Source organism: Saccopteryx leptura, chromosome 1 (genome assembly GCF_036850995.1).
Source record: "Saccopteryx leptura isolate mSacLep1 chromosome 1, mSacLep1_pri_phased_curated, whole genome shotgun sequence".
NCBI lineage: Eukaryota > Metazoa > Chordata > Mammalia > Chiroptera > Emballonuridae > Saccopteryx > Saccopteryx leptura.
Window position 1 is genome coordinate 63,750,539 of NC_089503.1, and position 21,406 is coordinate 63,771,944.

At 43.2% G+C, this 21,406-nt stretch overlaps 2 protein-coding genes across 2 annotated transcripts in view; both read right to left on the minus strand.

Moving 5' to 3' along the window:
* The window catches only part of GAB2 (GRB2 associated binding protein 2), a 210,288-nt gene extending 192,618 nt beyond the window's left edge, over window positions 1-17,670 (minus strand). The window contains exon 1 of the mRNA XM_066369456.1: window positions 17,367-17,670. Within this exon, the coding sequence (XP_066225553.1) occupies window positions 17,367-17,441 (75 nt within the window). The 5' untranslated portion in view covers window positions 17,442-17,670. The remainder of the gene's footprint in view (window positions 1-17,366) is intronic.
* On the minus strand, window positions 13,968-14,345 carry LOC136395184 (large ribosomal subunit protein uL23-like). Its single transcript, XM_066369500.1, has one exon. The coding sequence runs from the start codon at window positions 14,343-14,345 to the stop codon at window positions 13,968-13,970; it is 378 nt and encodes a 125-aa protein (XP_066225597.1).
* Window positions 17,671-21,406: the final 3,736 nt, after the last annotated feature.

The following is a 21,406-nucleotide window of genomic DNA, read 5'->3' on the forward strand; positions in this document are numbered from 1 at the left end:
CTAAATAAATTGTAATACTCTTTTGATTGTTAATATCTATTTTATCTACAGCTGCTGTAATAGAATATGACTCAGTTATGTGAAAGAATCTGGGCAGTCCAAAAATAATTTGGGCAAGATACCACTCTCTTGTCTAGATTTTCAATATGGGACTAACAGGATCCTATGATAACATTCAGAGTTGTCCATGAACCCACTTCTGCCTTTTTCCCTTGGTGCATGGTACATAGTAGGAATTCAGCAGCTTTGCAAAATGATTTATAGGGTCTGAGGAGGTAGGGGGGAGAATTGATATTCCAAACAAAGTGAAGGGATCATGGTGATGGGGTCTTAGGAAGAGCAGAGGGGGTCTCTTGAACTTCATCCTTTCCCATATATACACTTTCCCCCAGCATTCATGTGTCCGTATCTTTAGGGCTTCAGTTGTTCTCATTACTTGAAATGTTCTTTTTCCATCTGCTTAATGAGCTTCTACTCCTTCTTCAAGGCCTAACCCCACTGCCAATTTCTCCATAGCATTCTCTGATAACTGCCCCACTCCAAGTAGAACTAATCACTCCATTCTACTCCCCTGCAACACTTTCCACAGCCTCTTGTATAGCAGAACATGGCGTTATATTTAATTAGTAGGTTCAGATGTCTGTATTCCTTGATAAACTGAGATCCATCAAAGAGCGAGGATGATTTCCATTCATCACTTTATCTCCTGCTTAAGAATCTCTGAGCCAAACATTAGGTCAAAAAAGAAAAACTGCTTCCTCTGAAGAGCCCACAAAAGTAAGGGGAGAGATCTAAAAACACAGTCACACTGCAAGGTCATGAGAGCTGTACAGAGGTGTGGCAGGATCATGTGGGAGGGTTCTCCTTCAGGAGGAAATAGGGAAGGGTCACCAAGTAGCTGACATTTGAGGTCAGCTTTGAAACCGAATTAAAATCAAAACGCTGCCAGGGGGGAATCTATGGAACCAAAACTAAAAGGTCTCAGGAGAGAACTGCTAAATAGGAAGACCATCTGGTCAAGTCTGGTCAATCTTCTCTCTCCTGACTGCTGGAGATTCCCTGCTCAAGTTATTCCGAGTTCTCTTTTTACATTGCCCAAAGCCACTCAACCTTCTCCAACTACATCAATTATTTATATCAAAAAGCACCTATCATTTGAACAAGCAACTCATTTAAAAACATGAGTCAATAATACACAAAAATGTATTCAAATCAGTAGCAATCATAGAAACCCAAATTAAAACACAGAACTACTGTTGTGCCTGTTAAACTGTCAAGGTATTTTTTAAAATTAGAGTATCTGGTATCAAAGGAGAATCAGGAAAACCAGAATGAGCCTTTCTGCAAGGTAATTTGGTAGACATATCAAAAGCTTTGCAAATAACTGAACCTTTTGAGAATTAGAAATTCCATTTATAGGAATTTGTCCTAAGGATAGAAGTCTTTGCTATAAAGATCATAGTGTCATTTAAAATAGTGGAAAACAGCAAACCACATAAATGTCTGACAACATAAGGGTCAAATAAGTTTGGCACTGCAATAATTGTAACAGTGACCATTTATATAGAGTGCTTGCAAAGTGTCTGACATTATCATATTTAACACCAAAGCAATTTATAAAGTAGCTATAAGTAAATGGTGAGTGGGACTTTTCCGGTTGTACCAGAATTGAGCAGACGTACGTTCCCCATAAGGTAAAGAGAGCAGTCAATAATGAGAGCTGAGGCCTGGCCTGTGGTGGCGCAGTGGTTAAAGCATCGACCTGGAATGCTGAGGTCGCTGGTTTGAAACCCTGGGCTTGCCTGGTCAAGGCACATATGGGAGTTGATGCTTCCTGCCCCCCTACCTTCTCTCTCTCTCTTTCTCTCTCTCTCTCTCTCACTCTCTGCCCCCACCTCTCTAAAATAAATAATTTTTTTAAAAAGGAATGAACTATTGATACACATATATAAACCTCAAAATAATTATAAAAAAAATAATGAGAGCTGAGCTAATTCAAGAATTTGTTAAGAAGCTAAACTGTGAGACCTTCTAACCCACTGATGCCCCTGCACTGCCCCTCCCCCTTCACAGTCCACACAAGAAGAGTAGAGGTGGGGAGGGGAAACCCTAAATCTGTGCCCTCATGGCCAGGGCTGTATCTTGGGTTGGGATGGTATTCTCTCTGCCCCTACAGTAGGCTCCTCTAACAGAATCGGTTACAGAGATCAGGGTTGCCACAAAGAAAAAAAAGACTGGGACAAGAATTTTTAAATATTGCGATGCCTGGTGAAAATCTGCTTAGGCAGTTGACTTACAGAGCCACCCTGTACCATTCTGGAAAAGGGGAGGGGCAGCAGAGCGAGAAGGGGCAGCGATGCTGTTCTCCTACTGCTCGGCATAGATACAAGTCCCTTGGATCAAGCAGTTCCGTGGACTTGCTGCCATAATCTCTCTTGCCAGGCCCCCACCCATCAGGGCTGTCCATGAGGCAAGTGGACACCAGCTGTGAGTACCTAGAGAGAGGGAAGGGCTGACCTGAAAGAACTTTATAGCAGCTTCCCCTCCAGGTCTGGAGACCATGCAGTGGGGAAGCCTACCCTCCGGAGCTCACAAGCGTAGGGTGTGCACACACGGGCAGTGCTGGTCAAACAGTTGGCAAACGCCATCAAGGAAAACCCAACAGCAGCCATTTAAGAGACACTGGTCCCTGTCCCTCTCCCTCTAGACACCAGAACAACAAACAGGAGCAAAGAAGAGAGCAGGGAAGATGTAGTCCAGAGAGACTTATGTCCTCCCACCTCCACACCCTCCAAATAAATCAAAGCTACCTTTCCCCACTTGGCATCCCCAGAGCCACAAGTCTGGTCAGCAAGAGGAGTCAGAAAAGCTTTCTATTAGATACACTGAAATTTTAAAACAGTGGACTTTCAATAACCCAGAGCGACCAGAAGGTTTTTGACTGCCCACAGTATCATCAAAGGATTTATCCTCTGGAGGAGGAAGGAGACTTTGGCAAAACACACTGGGAAGTTCTGACTGGAGAAAAATTAGAGCATTTGTGTTTGCACCCCTCTGAGTTAAAACTGTTCAATTAACGGTTAAAGTTACCATTATCTCCACTTCACAGATTGGAATGAAAGCTCTGAAAGATTAAGAAACTTGCTCAAGTTCACAAACCACGTGGGAGGCTTAGTGTGGATTCCAACCTAGAGCTAACCTCAGCGCCCATGCCTTTCACAGTGAAACCAGAATTTCTCCACATAGGGTCCAAAGACACATCCCGTGGGTCTCCAAACCCACTTCAAAACACTTGATCAACATTGAGTTTTCATCTCCAAGGTAAAGGTGTTCTTAAAATACACAAGCCTCATCACAATCATCTGAATGATCATCTTACAAGTGAAAATTGCTCCCTTGATTATCAGCATTTACACTCATAATCTTATTGATATCAAGTATTAAGTTCTTTCATATCATACACTAATGACTAATGAGAAAAGACAGGGGTGACTGCATATAGCAATAAGGCAGTCATACCTATTAACAGTCAAATGGCTTGCTATACAAATGAAAGTTTCACTGCAGCTCAAACACAGTAACAGATGGGACACAGGACAGACATCATAGAAAAAAGGGCCACATTCACATTTTAATCAGCATTTAGTTTATTAAAATATCCACCACTGTTAATATGAGTAATAATGTTTCTGAAGTTTTATATTTAATTTCTAAATGTTTTGGTTTTTATAATTGTAGAAGAGCTATAAGTGTACATTTATACCTCATAGTTCTTGTTTATAGACATTTTGGTTACATAATAATGAAGATAATTTAATTCAACATTAAAGACCTGTAAAAAGGTTTGTTTAAAGTGTCTTTACATTACACATGCTCTGCCTTACGTCATTCTGGCTAAGTAATCTTTAAAAGTCATATCTTAGAAGACTATTTGTGACACAAAGAAATATTTTCAATACATTAACTTAAACCATACAAAATGTAGGACCATCTTACTCTGATTTTGTAAAATTACAAAGCATATATCAACACAGGAAAGGAGACTAGAAAATACACTACAATGTTAATGATATTTATACCCATGGTAAGAGTATTACAGGTACTCTTTATTAATATTGCTATTTATTTTTCTAATAGTCTGTTTACAGTAACTTTATTATAAGAGTGAAATTTAATTACTACCAAAAATTCAATTTTTAACAATCTAGCTCACAAAAGTTCCAAAAGCCTGTTGCTAAAAAAAAGAAAAAAAAATGCCCTGGCTGGTTGGCTCAGTGGTAAAGCGTCAGCCCAGCGTGAGGACATCTGAGGTTCAATTCCCAGTCAGGGCACACAGAAGAAGTGGCCACCTGCTTCTCCACCCCTTCCCTTCCTCTCTCTCTTCCTCTCCCACAGCTATGGCTCGATTGGTTTGAGTGTATCAGCCCTGGGTGCTGAGGATGGCTGCATGGAGCCTCTGCCTCAGGTACTAAAACAACAGTTCAGTTGTGAGCATGGCCCTAGATGGGCAGAGCATCCACTCCAGATGGGGGTTGCCAGGTGGATCCCAGTTGGGGTGCATGAGTCTATTTCCTCTACTCTCACTTGGAAAGGAAGAAAAAAAAATACCACATTTTCAATCGAATTTCAGTTCAAGCTTTTCTCCAAAGAAAGGTAAACAGTCCTAAAGTAATATCTGTTCAAAACTTAAAGCATAGAAAGTCCTAGTCAATCAATAACATATTACACTTTAGGTATCAGGACTATGAGAATGAACAAAGTACATGGTACACTCTAGAAGCTGCCAGTCTGGGAGCACAGTGTAAACAACAGCTAGCCAGTGGCACTAAGGCATAAGACACAAGAGTGTGAGGAAGGGACTCCATAACTCATTCCGACAGGGAGGGTGGGGCAGCAACAGGCTGCCACAAAACAACCCATCAGCTGAGTCCTAATAATGTTTGAGGAAATGGGTGCAGAAAGGTGAGATGGCAAATTACCCAGAGGTACAATCTCAACATAGGTTTTGAGACACTGAACTTACTGACGACACTAGCCCAACCTCTCCTAGACTCCTCCAGCACTGGTCTTTGCCATGGGTACGGCCTGCCATTATAATCCAAGCTGCTTTCCTGACAAGTCTGTAAATTCAGAGGGGGATACTATGCACACTGTAGACTCTTACAATTTGGTAATGATAGTACTGTATGCTCAGATAGACTTCTAATGGGCATTAAACTCAACACACTATATATTTGGATATAATGATATCCAAAAAAAAGTATATATACATCTAGTAGCCTCTACTCATTTTTTTCCTCTAGAAAATTGTATCAAAAGATCAAAGCGACAGACTCATTCCTATAATCCTTATAAGAAAATCCACTGTATATAAAAAGCTCTTGCAATCCTAGAGAGCTCCAACTGGCACGTTCTTCCAAAGCAGGCTAAGGAATGATACACTGATTGCTCATTCAAGAAAATCTCCTAAGTAAATTGCAGAAATAGATAATGATACCTAAATGCTGTGACTTATCAGCTGGAGTGACACTCTCAGATGTCCCACCTGTACTGTATAAAACAATGAAAAATTGGAAGTAACATAAATGTTTAATCAGGGGAAATGTGTACTTAAAGTGTGTTATATTCACTGAAATAGTATAAGACTTATGTATATGTCTAGAATTTGCTTTAAAATATTCCAGAAAAAAACAGTAAAAGGGTTACATGAAATGAAAATAGTGAAATCTTGATAATATTTGAAGCTATATGAATTGGTATGCATTAAACCATTTTTTCTACTTGCATGGATGATTAAAATTTTTCACAATTAAAAACTGGAAAAAATATTACTTAGAAATAAATAAAAATACTCACAGTGATGGTTTGTGGGGGGAAAAGCAGACTACAAAGTGATAGTTTATGTTAATTATAACCATGTAAAAACAATAAGCATGTTACCAACCCAATAGCAATAAACACCCCTTAATGTCCCTGTGGGTTTCTAGATACCATTTTTACTAAAAGAAAAGAATTCTTTGAGGATATAGCTAATTCTATGTTTGGATAAAGAAAGATAAGCCTGGAAAATCTTGTCATACCAAACAATAAAGAAACTATCAAATACTGCTGAGATCATGTCACAAGAAATCGGAAGACAATTGAAACAAGGTTCCCATTGGCTCACGCGCACAGTCTGGACGTGTATGCGGCTAACACCCAGAACAGATCCAACACATCAACTGTGGATAAATGTGAGTTCATAATGATACTAAAAATACCCTAATTGATCATTTTGAAGAATAACAAGGAATCCACTCACTATTCTGATAAACGGTAGATTAAAAAAAAGCATGAGGCTGGGGTTAGGGGTCATTGCAAAGAATAAATGATAATGACTTTGAAAGTGCCTTGCTTGTAGCTGGTGCCTGACAAGTGGCACCAACCTGCAACAAGTCCCAAGAGAGATGTTCCTGCTATACTGCCGAGTGCTCACAACCCAGCAAAGGGAGACGGGTGCAAGCCCAACGTCACACCAGAAGTGAAAACAGTGCCCTGTGAACAAGCCAAGAAACCGGCTCACTTTGGAGGGGATGGAAGGGAGGGAGACACCAGCTCTTCGGTTGCCACTTATTGAGGAGATTTTGCATTTTAAACCATTCTCAAATGTGGGCTCTAGAATCTCACACGTTCTTTACATCCCCTAGCCTAGCCCACACATATTTCCCAGGGACTGGTCACAGTTATAGCTCCAGACAAATCCCCAGGTGGTTTCATCTTCTTGCCCAGAAATCAGGAGACCTTTGAGATGTTCCTTTCAGGAAAAATTAACTCCCTAGAACTTACTATAATAGCTAGCTTGGGAATCCCACTTACATTGTGACCTTGTAAACCTCAGTCTGGGCCCAGATTTGAAAGGGATGTGAAGACGTCCGTGCTACAGTTCAGAGTTCCTAGGAAAGGGTTAATGAACCCTGCCATATCCCCAATATAAATACCTACTCTGGGCTAGACACTGTGCTAAGATTTTTTTCACTTGTTATATCCTAGTAAATTCTCAAACTCTATGAAGTAAGAGGTATCACTCCAATTTTATGGACAAGGAAGTAGCTTCAGCAAATCAAGTCATTTGCTCAAGAACCCCTGAAACACAAAGACAGGTCTTCTGAAGATAAACAATGTCTACATGTATACTGAATGTAAACTGCAATTGAAAACTAAAATTTTTAAAAAGTAAAGCAAAAAACCCCAATGTCCACACACCACTGACATTTCACATTGAAGAGTGGCTACCTGAGAGGCAAGGACTTACTGAGTTAGAGTGATGCTCTTTATTAAGCAATGTCATCCTACCATAAGGCCTTTTATGGACTATCCCCCTCAAATCTCCACCTACTTTTCAAACCTCTTTTTGATTTCTACTATAGACTCCTGCACTCTGGCTAGATTGTCACTGCCCACCCCAATTCCATGTGCACTGCCCCTTTCCCATCTGAATTGCCTTGTTCCTGTCTGGGCCTTCATCTTTTGAGTCCAACTCACAACCCCACCTCTTACTCCAGGAGGCCCTTCCATTTCTGCCCCATGCTCAGAGCTCTTGCCTTCATAAAGCTTGCTGCCTGGACCATATCATTCCATATAAAGGCACTGCTATTTTACATGTATACTTCTGATCTCCCTAGTTTGCAAATTCCTCAAAGTTCAGGGTTGAGTATTGCTGTATTCCGTTCAAAAGGGAAAGGATACAAAATAAATGCTTGTCAACATTAATCTGGATGCAGGCAATAGCCGGCTCAGAAACCTATGTGTCTCAGCATAGCTCATAAACTTGAAGTTACTACATTCCACTATTCCCTTCCAGCTAGAGATAGAAAGTAACATCAAAGTCATTTCATTAAGCAAAGCAGCAGGCATGTGTTCCCACTCTGTACAACTTCACTGCCTCTGGTCCTTAGACATCCCTGAGAGAACATTCAATTATCATTAAGGCTGTGAACATTCCATTCTGTCTTTTCCCCTGGGTTGGAAGTATTAGCAGGGCTAAGTACCAACCTTTAGCAAATAAGGAATTTGATATTTTTAAAACTGTGGTAAAATGCATACAACATAAAATGTACCATCTTAACCATTTTTAAAGTGTATAGTAAATGGCATTAAGTATTCACATTTTTGTGGTACCATCACTAACAGCTGTGTCAAGAATTCTTTTCATCTAGCACAATTCTGTACCCATTAAAATTATAACTCTCCATTTTCCCCTCCTCCCAGGCCCCGGCAATAGCCATTTTACTTTCTTTCTTCTCTAGGTACCTCATTAAGTGGAATCCTTGTGTTATTGGCTTATTTTACCTAGCTAAATGTCATTAAGGTTAATCCATGTTGTAGCATGTCCATGTGTCAAAATTTCCTTCCTTTTAAAGGTTGAATAATGTTTCATTGTATATATATACATTTTGTTTATTCATTCATGTGGTGATAGGCACGTGGGTTGCTTCCAAATGCGAAATTCTGACTCAATGCTTGTGATGAGAAGCTCCGAAGACTGGTCCTGGGTTACAGCAGTCTCTTTGATGTTGTGAACACAATCAAAGAACCAATCCAGTGATTAGGACCACAGAGCAGAAAGCTGCTGAAAGGAATTTCCATCTGGTCATCTGTCCCAGGAACTGGAACCAGATAGAACATTTATTTAAATACCGAAATAGTCTGTTGGAATAAAGCCTGGCTGCCTAGGATGGTCTAGAAACAAATCCTGGATTCACTTTTGCATCTAAAGAGCTGCCTCTCCCTCTTTTTTTCCTCCCTCAGTGTTATTAAGATATAATCGACATAAAACATGTTTAAGGTGTAAGACACGCTGACTTGATACACTTATATACGGCAATATGATTAGTTCCATCACATTACATAATTACCATTTCTTTTTTGTGGTAAGAATATTTAAGAGCTACTTTCAGCAATTTTCAAGTATACAATACAGTACTGTAAACTATAATCACAATGCTGTATATCTGATCTACAGAACTGATTCATCTCCTAACTGGAAGTTTGTACTCTTGACCAACAACTGCTTAATTTCCCACCCCCAGCCTCTGGTAACCATCATACTACTCTGAATGCCTATAAGTTTGGCTTCTTTAGATTCCACATACAAGTGATATCATGCAGTATTTGTCTTTCCCTGTCTGACTTATTTCACTTAACATAATGTCTTCAAGGTCTTTTCATGTTGTCGCAAATGGCAGGATCTCCTTTTTTGTGGCTGAATAATATTCCATTGTGCGTATTAAAATTCACATTTTAATACATATAACACGCATACCTTTCTTGCTCCATTCAGCCAGTGTCTGTCAATGACAATATGATCCAGTGGTTGCCAATCCAGTCCACCAATATAATCTTAGCTATTGTCAATAATGCTGCAACAAACATTGGGGTACACACATCTCTTGGGCAGCCTCTTCTCACTTCCTTTCACTTCCTATAACCAGAAGTGGAATTGCTGGATCCTATGATAGTTCTATTTTTAAAAATTTTTTGAGGAACCTCTCTACTGTTAAGTGAATTAAAAGACAAGCTACAGACTAACGGAAAATATTTGCAAACTATATATTTTACAAGAACTGGTATCTTAAGCATATAAAGAACTCTCAAAACCCAAGAGTTAAAAAACACAATCCCCATAGAAAATGGACAAAAGACTTGGAGATATTGACCAAAGAGGATATACAGATGGCAAAAGTCACACAATAAGATGTTCAATATCATTATTCATAAGGGGAATGTAAACTAAAACCAGTGAGTGAATGGTTTAACAAATGAACTGTGCTGCATCTGTTCCCTGGAATACCACTCAGCTATAAAAGAGAAATACATGCAACAACTTGGATGACTCTCCAGATTATGCTGAATGGAAAAAAAAAAAGCCAATCCCTAAAGGTCACATGCTGTATGAACCCATTTATGTAATACTCTTGAAATGACAAAATTATAAAAGTGGAGAACAGATTAGCGGTTGCCATGGGTTAAGGATGTGGTGGGAGCAAGATCGTCACTATAAAATGGCAGCAGGAGGGATCCTGTGGTGATGGGAATGTTATCTGTACAAACACTGTCAATATCCTACTGTGATACTACAGTATAGTTTTTCAAGATGTTACCATTTGGAGAAACTGGAAAAGAGTACATGGGATTACTCTTTATTATTTAACACTAGATACTCTCTACAATTATCTTAAAATAAAATGTTTAATTATTGAAAAAAGCTAAGGCTTCGGGACAAAGCTAGGTGTTGTTGGACAAGTCATTTCCCTTCTCATAGGGCTAAAAGGATTACATTATGAGATCAACTGTCTAAGCACAGTGTGCCTAGCATAGGGTAAGGGCTTGACCGATGGCTATTCAAATGATAATCTAAAGAGTCATGGCATGTACCCCCATGTTTACTGCAGCATTGTTTAAAATAGTCAAGATCTGGAAACAGCCCAAGCATCTATCAGTGGACGAGTGGATAAAAAATAAGCTGTGGTACATATTATATAAAGAATGGAATGCTATGTGGCCATAAAAAGGAAGGAAATCTTACCTTTTGCAATGGTATGAATGGACCTGGAAATTATTATGCTAAGACAAATAAGTCAGGCAGAGAAAGACAAATATCATATGATCTCACTTATATGTGGAATCTAATGAACAAAGTGAACTGAGGAATGGAATAGAGGCAGAGGCAGGGTCACAGGGACCAGAGGGACAGCTCTCAGAGGGAAGGGGGATGAGGGGACGGGATCAGAGAAGGTGGAGGGATTAGTGAAATTATATACACATAACACAGAGATACAGATAACAGGACAGCAAATCCAGAGGGAAGGGGAGGAGAGAGTTGGAGGGGGACAAAGGAGGTATAATGGGGGGCACATTGTTGGGGGTGAGGGTGTTATATTTAATGGGACACTTGAATCCATGTTAACAAAATAAAATTTAAAATTTAATAAAAATATAAAAAATAAGAAATATGGTAGTAGAGATGGAGAAGGGTATAGAAAAAGATATTTTGCACTAATGGGTCTTGGTGAAAAGATAATAGCACTAATGGGTCTTGGTGAAAGATTAGGTATGGGTTGGTGGGTGACAGGGAATCAAGGGTGATTCCAAAGTTTCTCACTTGAGCACTGGCTGGTCAGTGGCACCATTTACTGGCAGACACAGGGTAAAGAAGAAAAGAACAAAGAAGAGTTTAGTTTTGGGCCTGGTTAGTCTGTTGACTGGGATACATTTAGGTAGAGACATCCAGTTAACAAATGCATATGCAAGTCTGTAGTTCGGAACAAAACACTAAGATGGAAATCTAACTTGACAATTACCAGCATGCAAATAATAATTAAAGCCAATCTCTGAGGAGAAAAGAGCCTAGACCATAGCCACTGTGACTCTAAACTTTCACCTTTAAGGTTTGGGTAAAAAAGGGTCAACCTAAACACTGGCCAGTTGGCTCAGTGGTAGAGCATCGGCCTGGCGTGCAGGAGTCCCGGGTTTGATTCCCGGGCAGGGCACACAGGAGAAGCGCCCATCTGCTTCTCCACCCCTCCCCCTCTCCTTCCTCTCTGTCTCTCTCTTCCCCTCCCGCAGCCAAGGCTCCATTGGAGCAAAGATGGCCCGGGCGCTGAGGATGGCTCTGTGGCCTCTGCCTCAGGTGCTAGAATGGCTCTGGATGCAACAGAGCTACGCCCCAGAGGGGCAGAGCATCACCCCCTGGTGGGCATGCCGGGTGGATCCCGGTCGGGCGCATGAGGGAGTCTGTCTGACTGCCTCCCCGTTTCCAGCTTCGGAAAAATGAAAAAAAAAAAAAAAAAAGGGTCAACCTAGCACAGAAGACTTTGACCAGAATCAGAGAAAAACAAGGTATATATGGTATCACTCAAGACAAGAGAAAGGTGTTTCAAGCAAGAGTGGTCCACTATGACCAAGCAATGGAGAAAGAAATTAAAATGAATAATAAATAAAACCTCTGATTTAGTGACCTGCATGTCACTGGTACCCCTCTGAGACTAGCTTTGGTGAAATTACAAAATAGGTTTTAGACTGGAGCTAATGGAGACATAATATAACAACCATTAACAAGTTTACCCCTAAAGAAGAAAAGAGCCCTGGCCAGGTAGATCAGTTGGTTAGAGCATTGTCCCAATACACCAAGGTTGTGGATTCAATCCCCAGTCAGGGCACATTCAAGAATCAACCAAGAAATGCACAATTAAGTGGAACAACAAAGTGGAACCCTCTCACTCTCTCTCTCACTCCTCTGCTCTTCCTCTCTAAAATCAATCAATAAATAAACATTTTAAAAAAAGAAAAGGAAAAAGAGAGCTCAGTGGGAAGGAAGGGGTGTGATATGAGTGAGGATTTTGTTAAAAGCAAGTACATTTAAATATTAATGAAAAGGAATAGGTAGAAGGGAAGAAGTTGAAGACTCCTGACAGAAAGGGTCAGGAATGATCTGAATAGGTGGGAGAGGATACGACCCAGAGCACAAGTATCAGGATTCCCTCAGTAGAAGGGGCACCTCATCTACTCTAAAAAGGAAGAAGGAGAGAAACCGTGTAGGTGCACATACATTTGGAAATCTGGTCATAGTGTGTTGTTGGTCAAATAAGTTTGTAAATATGATATACATGTTTGCTCACTTATAGTTTGCATTGGTTGTGGGAGACAGGCTGTAAACTAGCAAAATAATTATAGCCTAATTTCCTGCCCTTTTAAAACTAAGATATTTTCAAAACTAAGCTTTTCCCCACATCCTTGACTGTTGCATGATGTGGGGTGGTACACTCTTATGAGGAATCCCATATATGCCTCAGATAAGTGACTTTGTATCAGAGACTTCCTTATTTGTATATTGGCTTCAAGGTTTTGATTTCTACACTATAAAATGGGGCAGACCAGCCTGACCTGGTGGTGGAGCAGTGGATAGAGCGTTGGACTGGGATGTGGAGGTTACTCAGTCTGCTGCAGCCCCATGGTAAAGGCACATATGAGAAAGCAATCAATGAACAATTAAAGTGTTACAATGAAAAACTAATGATTGATGCTTCTCATCTCTCTCTGTTCCTGTCTGTCTGTCCCTATCTATCCCTCTCTCTCTCTCTGTCACTGTAAAAAAGGGGGGGGAGCAGACTAGGGGCTCTCTCTTGCTCGGTTCCTGAAATTAGCATTGCATAGGAGAGGCAGACAAGATGGCGGAGTGCTGAAGGAGAAGCCAGTTTGTGCAGAGAGAAGGAGATGGGGAACAGAGGTGAATAAGGCTGGTAAGGTACAAACCTTTGATTCTAGGAATACTCGGATAAGTCAGTGGCTTTGGGAGCCCTGAACAGAAAGGGAAGTGTTTTCCTACTGTGTGTATTTCTCACCCGCTGGGTGCGAGCTAGGATTAAATGTAACGGCTTAAATGTAACGGCCCACCAGTTCTTGACTCCATTGTTTCATTACCGTCTGTCTGAATCAAATGCGAACCTACATGGGCCAGGTGGCTGCATTGGTGGCCGTGGCTACTGGCTTTAAATGTGTGCAGACAACTGCTCCCTGGTTGCTCCCTGGTAGCTTCAATTCTCTTTGTGAATGAGAAGGCAAGGTCATCTGCTGAGACTGAAAGGCTGGCCTAATTTTTATTCCCAGCATGTAATCCAGTGCCTTTGGACACAGATATATAATAAATAAATGTATTTAATAAATAAAATAAAAGCACAGTTTCCTTAATTCTGTTGTTCATTAGGATCAATATTCAACTTTCTCCAAATTAGCCACTAGGGGGCATGACTGCTGCCAATCTTTTCCCTATGTCTTTTAACACCCATGAAACAGAAAATTACAGAGCAGTGTATACCATGTTTCTTTTTTAGATTGTAAAATTTTCATATTTAGAATTAGCTGGACTCAGTTTAGATGATCCCAATTCTGTTGGTAATATCCAGAGCATGATAGTCGGGAGCCAGTCAAACCTATGCCTTCTTCTCTCCATCAGGCCTTATTAGGGTGTTGACCTTGGCCACTTCAATGTCACAGAGCGTCTTCACAGCCTGTTTGATCTTGTGCTTGTTGGCCTTGACATCCACAATGAACACTGTGTCGGGGAATTTGATGATGGCACAGTGGTCCAGCTTGTTTCTCCTGTGGAAGCTCTTCCGAAGATATTTAGGCTGCCTTTGGGGCCACAGTGTCTTGGGCATAGGAAGGTGGATTACAGAAGGATCGTTTCGTGTGTGTGTATGACTGTGGACGCTTTTCAGAACTGCATCCTTTGCCTTCAAAACCTTTGCTTTGGCTTCAGTTTTGGTGGGGGCAGGGGCTTCCTTCTTCACTTTCGCTGCCATCTTCATAAAAAGGCCATGTATGTTCTTCCTCAAGAAAACCTGGTGTCAGCTTTATACACATGTATATATGTGTGTGTTCACTTGTGTGCATGCACACACTGCAGCAGGATGAGAGGCTGTTTTTTCCACCAGCCTCCCACAGCAATCAAATCACGATGCCCCAGAGGCAATACGCACCACTCTGCAGAGGTCACTTTTTGTAATTCCTCCAGGGCACACAGCAAATACGGAACAGACCTTTTACACTTTCTTATGAATAACAAATTACAAAAGGCGCACGAGTGAAATCCCTCAAGTTAATCCTTGGTAACTTGTACCATAGCTTCTTGCAAGTTGTTTTTCCTCCCTACATCTACTACCTCCCTCAATTATATAAGAAGTAGATTTGTCAGATTATTTTTAAATAGTTGTGATCTGTTTTATAAACTGCCTCTTCCATTATTTCAGATGCCTGATATATTCTTAGAATGAGAATTTATCAATCTATAACATCACATGGCTATTATATATACCAGAATAAGTGGTTATTTTGGGGTGTGTGTTTAGCAATGGGACTGGAAAACACTTCTTTGCTAGTTTGGTTCTAACAAACTTGGGCATCTAATGAACAGAGGCAGAAGTCTAGTTTAAAATAGGGTCCAGAAATTTTCAATACCCAAAAAGAAAAGGAGACAGTTCCTCAAGAGTTTGGAGTTACACAGATCAGCTCACTTTCAAAGAAGGGAATTAAACTTCCACAGTCGGGGAGACTTCCAGTCATACCAATGGAACACATCACACCCTAGCCTACGAAAAGCGTTAGTCTGGTCAGATGCCTTCTGCGCCGGGGTGGAGGGAAGATGGGAAAGAGGCTGAGGTCATCTTATGACTATAGAATGTCAAGTATGTGCAGGCATACCTCAGAGATACGGCAATAAAGCAATTATCACAATAAAGTGAGTTCCACCATAAAGGGAGATGTACGCTTTCCCTGGTGGAAGATCTTACCTTCCATTTGTAAAAGATGGAACATCTGTGTAGTGCAATATAGTGAGGCACAATCACCCACTTCAAATGGGTGAAAAGGTGCTTAACCCCAATGCCTCTAAACTTAGAGATATTTGAACTAAAGTTTTTTTGGGAACAAATACCCAATAAGTGGGTCTAAGGAGAGTATGGGTGACAGAGATGAAGTCATCAGTCAAATGTAGATACAGTATCAAATTGTTTGCAAAATGTTTCAAAAACAAAGTCTCAAGGTTCTTTAGGTTAGTGTTCTAATTTGACAATTAAGAGTCACATTTTTTTACTGGACACTCTATTCCACTAGCTGGTATGGTATTTCATTTTTATTGAGCATTTTCAGAAGCTCTTTGGGGCTAAACACTTTTGTTTTTCATCTTATAAAAACATTAACAGCAAATTATTCTTCCTTAGCCTAATATAAAGATTAACCTTTCCTAATGAACTGATACCATCTCAAAGACAAAAAAAGTTTCTTTCTTAATAATTATAATTCTTTGGCTACATGGGCATCCCTGCAAATGAGCTTTAAAACTGAGATGAACACTTCATTGCCACATCCCTACTGTATTTGAAATCTTGCAAAATATCCTCTTTCAAGAGTCCTGTGATAAATCCTCAGATTTCCCCCCCAGCAAATGATCTAAGTAAGAGCCCGATTTCATTTACATACACACACACACTTGCACTCCCCAACAACACTTCCTTTACAAAACAGAATGTCACTTCCTCAATCCAGAGGCCAGAGTCCCTTGGTTCTGATCTGGGGAGCCAAGACAGGAAACTCTGGTAAGCTTCTGCCTCTCCCCCCATGGACAGCACTGGTGCAGCTGACAGAGGGCAGGGTCTATTCAGAGCTCCCTTGATGCACTGCAGCTGTAAGGTAACAGCACTTCCACGCTTCGGGAACGATTCCAGAGTCCCGCACCAGGAGTCAGTTTAACAAGGGCATTTTATAGGAATGAAGATGGAAAGGATGAAAGACCTTGATAGCTTTTAACGACCTTCTATTTCCAAACTCCTGCGAATACTCCAGGGCTGATTTCAGCCAAATTTCAGCAACTGGCACCAGCCTGTACTTTGGCCCTACCAGGCAAGGCATCTTATACTACAGTTTTTGTGTGTTTTTTTTTGGGGGGGGAACAGATCTTCTCACCACTCCACACCAGACTGGACCACTTTTCCCTTGATGTTGCCAGTTTCTCACCTAGAAGGGATAAGTTGTCCCAGCAATTTCAGTAAACACTGTCAGTTAGCACCACCTGGCAACTGAGAACCTTGAGCTCTCCCGACCCCAGGACTGCACAACACAAAACCCGGTTAGTTATAGCAAACCAAACTGCAATGTCACCATCGATGGCTTGAGGGGGGTGGTGTATGTGAGAGACGTACAGAATAAAGGGGAAGAAGGGGGACAAACAAATGAGTCACTTAATATAAGGACTGCACATGCCGCTGACGCTGCCTGTGATGCAGAGGCTGTGGACTGGAAGGAAGCAGGCGGCCACCCGGAGGGGCGGGCAGAAAGGGAAGGGGGAAAGGGTGTGAGGCGCCTCGCCCTTTGTGGGGCCCCTGCGCAGCCCCACAGCCTATGCCCCCTTTCCCGCCCACTCCTCCAATCCTGTAGGCAGAAGCCGCTCAGGGTTATTTATTATGGTCCCCCAGCCCCGAGAACCAACTCTGTCGCTCTCCAAAAACAATCAATACAAACTTCAATACTGGATGTAGTTTACAGGGACGCTGGCTGGTGAGGCGCGGGCCGCCGCGCCGGCTCGGCGGAGAACAAACCGCAGCCTCCACCTGCCAGCCGCCCCGCCCCTCGGCGGCGCACCTGTGACAGGTGTGCAGGTGCCCTACACAGACAAGAGCCGCGGGGCGCGCCAGCCGCTCCTCGCCCCCAGGAGGCCCGGGGCCCGCCCTCCCTGTCCGCGCGGTCCCTCCCGGAGCCCCTAGCCCCTCGGCAGGCCGCGGTGCGCCCCTAGCCCGCGCCCTCCGCGGCCGCGCCCGCTGACCGCCCGCACTCACGTAGCGTCTCAACTTCTTCTCGGGGGGCGATTTTCTCAGCCATCCGGTGCACACCACGTCGCCGCCGCCGCTCATTCTGGCGGTCACCTGGAGCCCGCCGCCGGGTCGAACGGACAAGGGCGCGGGCGCGAGCCGCTGGGTCAACCGGCCGGCGGTGCGCAGCTCGCGGGGGAGGGGAGGGGCCGGAGCCGCCGGCGGCCGCGGGGCGAGGAGGAGGCGGCGCGGACCTGGCTGGCGCGCGCGCGCCAGCGCGCGCGCGCGCACTCGCAGCCCCGCAGCAGTGGGGGCGCCACAGCAGGAAGGGCGGTGCGCGCTCGCCACGCCCACAGCCCGCCGCGCCCCCCGGCCGGCAGCCTTCAAAGACGCAAACAGGACCTCGCGTCTTTGGACCCAGAAGGCCGGAGGTTCGCGAGGACTCCGAAGCCTCCCGCCTGCCGCGCCCCCCTCTCCGTTTTGCTTTATTCCCGAAGCCTCCAGCAGCACGCGGGGGGTGGCGGCCGCGCCCTGGGTGGGAGTGGGGGTGGGGTGAAGGGAGGGGGCTGCGCGCCCTTGATCGTGAATCGATTTTGCACAGAGGGTCGTCAGGAAGGTACCCGAGAGCTGCTCGAGTTTCCTGTCCATTCCCAGAGTTTCAGGTTTCAGTGGGTCAGATTCTGGCTGAAATTAGTGATCCGCTTCCCCCAGCAAGAGTTTAACTCTCGCACCCCCTTGGCGGGAGTAGGAAAGAAGGAAACAGACTACTATGTACTGGGCGCTATTGCATTCCTAGTTTACAGGATTGTCTTGACGAGTATACAAATTGGGCGGGCAGAATTATTCCCATTTTACAAATAGCTTAACGTCTCAAAGCCTGTGCGATGCAGAACTAAGTTTTTAATTTTGGGGGTGGCGGTGGGCGTGGGTGTGGTCCTGCTCATCTGCTTTTTAAAGTGCGGTGATTGCTTTCATGTGTGCGGATCAACTTGGGGGCCTCCTATTATCCGGAAATAAAGTCCAGCTGGCCTCTTCACTGCCTCTGGGAAATACAATTTAGTAAAAGAAAATTCATTAAAACTTATATGATTTGCAGAATCAAGGAAGCAAAAATGAGTCAATGTATTTCACAGTAAGTTGGAAGGCAAGGTGGTGTAGAATAAGAAATTGGGGTCAAAGTTCCCCAGTGTTCCAACTCATTGACTCAGATTATGAGACCTCTCTGGCTTCATATGAAAATTTCAGTATAATGGTCCTCTCACTGCAGGGTGGTGAGGCTTAACTGAGATGAAGCACACACTACACAACTCCACATTTTGGAGGGGGGGTGGTAAACTTTGGTGGGGGCTCTTGTCCACTCATCAAGCACCTTTACAAGCAATATTAAAAGGTTGTTCCTCCCCCAACTTCTTTGAGAATTGGAGAGTAAACCACTATATTAATAAGGAAATGTGCTGCCAGCAGGCGAGTGGGAGAAGCAGCATCTTGCACTCCCCATACAACTGTGGACTAAGGCTACTTTGTTCATTTCCCTGTCTTTTTGCAGCAAAGCTAGTTTCAAGCAGTTGGACATCCTTCTGATTTTACAGATCTTGGTTGGGTTGTAAAAGTTCAGTCTCAATCACTTTGTAAAAGCTAATTATTTACTATACATGTAGCTCTTCTAAACACTCTGGGAGGTTTAGATCAGCTCCGCTGGACTCAACATTTCACCAACTTTCTTCACTATTCAGTGTGCTGCTGGATTGAATGTAAAGCCAGAACTATTAGGCTGTAACTGGGACCAGAGCTCCCCTAGCCATCCAATTTAAGGATCCTTAAGCCACATACAAGGGCCACCACCAAAATCATGTCATTTTAACCTCTGGCTTTAAGTACCATAAAAGCCTGTGTGACAAATTTCAAAATACTCAAGTCTGCCAAATCAATCAGGGGGCGGTGACTCTCAACCAAAATAAAGCAACTTCTGACTTCATTCACATCTGAGTCATCATGCCAGGTACCAGGGATTGCAGACTCTGAGAAATCTGCATGGGTTTGTTTGCAACTACCCTAACTTTATGCCTGGACTGCCAGCACCCAGCTCAGAGTGCCCACAGTGGGCAAGACTGCTGCTGAGGTCCCTGGCTGTATTCTGGTGTGGCTCCAGTCTTCTGAGCCTGAGGTGCGTGCCAGGCCTGGAAACGGCCCTCGGACAGAATGTTCCTGTCTGGGCCTCTCCACTCCCTACTATTTTTTTTTCTTTTCTTTTTTTTAATGCTCCCTGCCTTTGGCTGGGGAGAAATGAAAAACAAATTGATTTATTTACATGAAACTAAGCGCCATCTATCGGAATCAGTTGGGATACCCCCTCTGCCCCACCCTCTTAGGACATGCATCACTAGTCTATAATTTAGGCAATTTTGATTCAAGACCACGGATATTTCCTAGAGAAATTGACGGATGGCTGCAAAGGAGGGCTTTGGGTCATTAATTCTCTACTCGTTAAATCCTCAGGAAATGACCATCCTATGGGGACCGTTGCTCTGGAGGGAGCATTGCAGAGCTTAGAGAAATGAACACCTGGAAGGAAAGCATGGGCACCACGTTTTACTGCCCCCCTCCAAAGCCTGGGTTCTGAAGAGTGCACTGCGGCTTTGAGCTTCGTCAGCGACAGCCTGCATCTGTGCCTATCTGGGAGTTGAGGGTTTGTGGCCAGCGGCAGGTGCATGGTTGGTGGAAGGCTCCCAGGAACAGGTTGGAAGGGCTGGAAGAAGAGCTGTCCTCAAAAGTACAGCAGGCTGGTGTGATTAATACTACTCACACCAGGCTTGACGTCAGTGATTGGACTGGGGGTGGGGATGGATGTTTGTGTCCTAGCCCTTCTGCCTCTTCTCCCCTTCAATTTAGTTGACAGGTTAATTTCAGAGCTGAGTGCTGCTTACCAAGGTCAGTGTGGCCAGTTGAGCCACCTTGGCTTGGTGACTTTTATGACACTTGTCTCTCAGGCACATTGAAGTTTGCTCTTCTTTCACTCTGGGGTGCTCTGAGCCATCTCCATCCCCTCCACCAAATTACTGACCTACTCAAATTGACTTTTGGCATCTGGTTGGCACAGAGATCTGGAAGTGGGCTTGGGGTGCAGTTAAAGACCTAATTGGGTTCCCTCCCTGTCTGTAGCTGCTAACAGTCTGTTCCTTGACATTACACCCAGAGGGAGACCTTTTGGAAATAAACTCATAAAGAGAAAAGGTTGAGCAAGTCCAACTTCCCAATTTTCCTTTGTAAAGAACCAGAACCTGTGCTAATTGCTTTGGGGGAGTTAGTGCTCCAAACCATATTTTGCATGATGGCCCCCTCCTTCACAGAAGAAGTCCTGCATTGATTAGATCTTGAAAATATGTCAAGACCCCATTCCCTGAAACTCACCTTCCCCACTCCTCAGCATAGCTGCTCATCCTTTTCTTAGATGCACACTGCACCCTTATAAACTGGGCTGTCAGCCTGTACTGCAAATATTTGTTTCCCTGGAGCCTCCCAACATGGTGCCAGGCACACATAGATGCTCATTAAATGTCTGTTGGGAGAATAAAGGAACCACTTCTTAAAGGATAACAAATGAGAGCTGTGGACCCCTGGAGCATCCAGAACTCTGAGCCATCCACCCTCAAGAAGAGTATCTGTGAAAGTCCTTATTAAGGAGCTGGAGTGTTTAAACCCCAGGAACTGGCCTGAAAGGAAGGACAGAGCAGGTGAAGGTAATCCTATGCAGTTTCCCTTTAAAAAACTAAGGAAACCCTTGGATAGTAACAAAAACAATGATGCCTTAGACCTCTGACTTCCACCCCCAGGCTCTAAAGAGCTAATGACGTTAGCCCTTAGTTTCCAAACCCTGACACTGTGGTACAGATTCGTCAGATACCCTTTTCTCTGGGACTAAGATTTAAATCATTTACAGTTTATCTCAGGGGCCGGGAACCTATGGCTCGCAGCCAGATGTGGCTCTTTTGATCTGGCTTGCAGACAAATCTTTAATAAAAAATAATAATAAAAATATAAAACATTCTCATGTATTACAATCCATTCAT

What these genes read in the sequence shown, in the direction of transcription:
- LOC136395184 (XM_066369500.1), bottom strand. Translation starts at nt 14,345, where the DNA reads ATGAAGATGGCAGCGAAAGTGAAGAAGGAAGCCCCTGCCCCCACCAAA.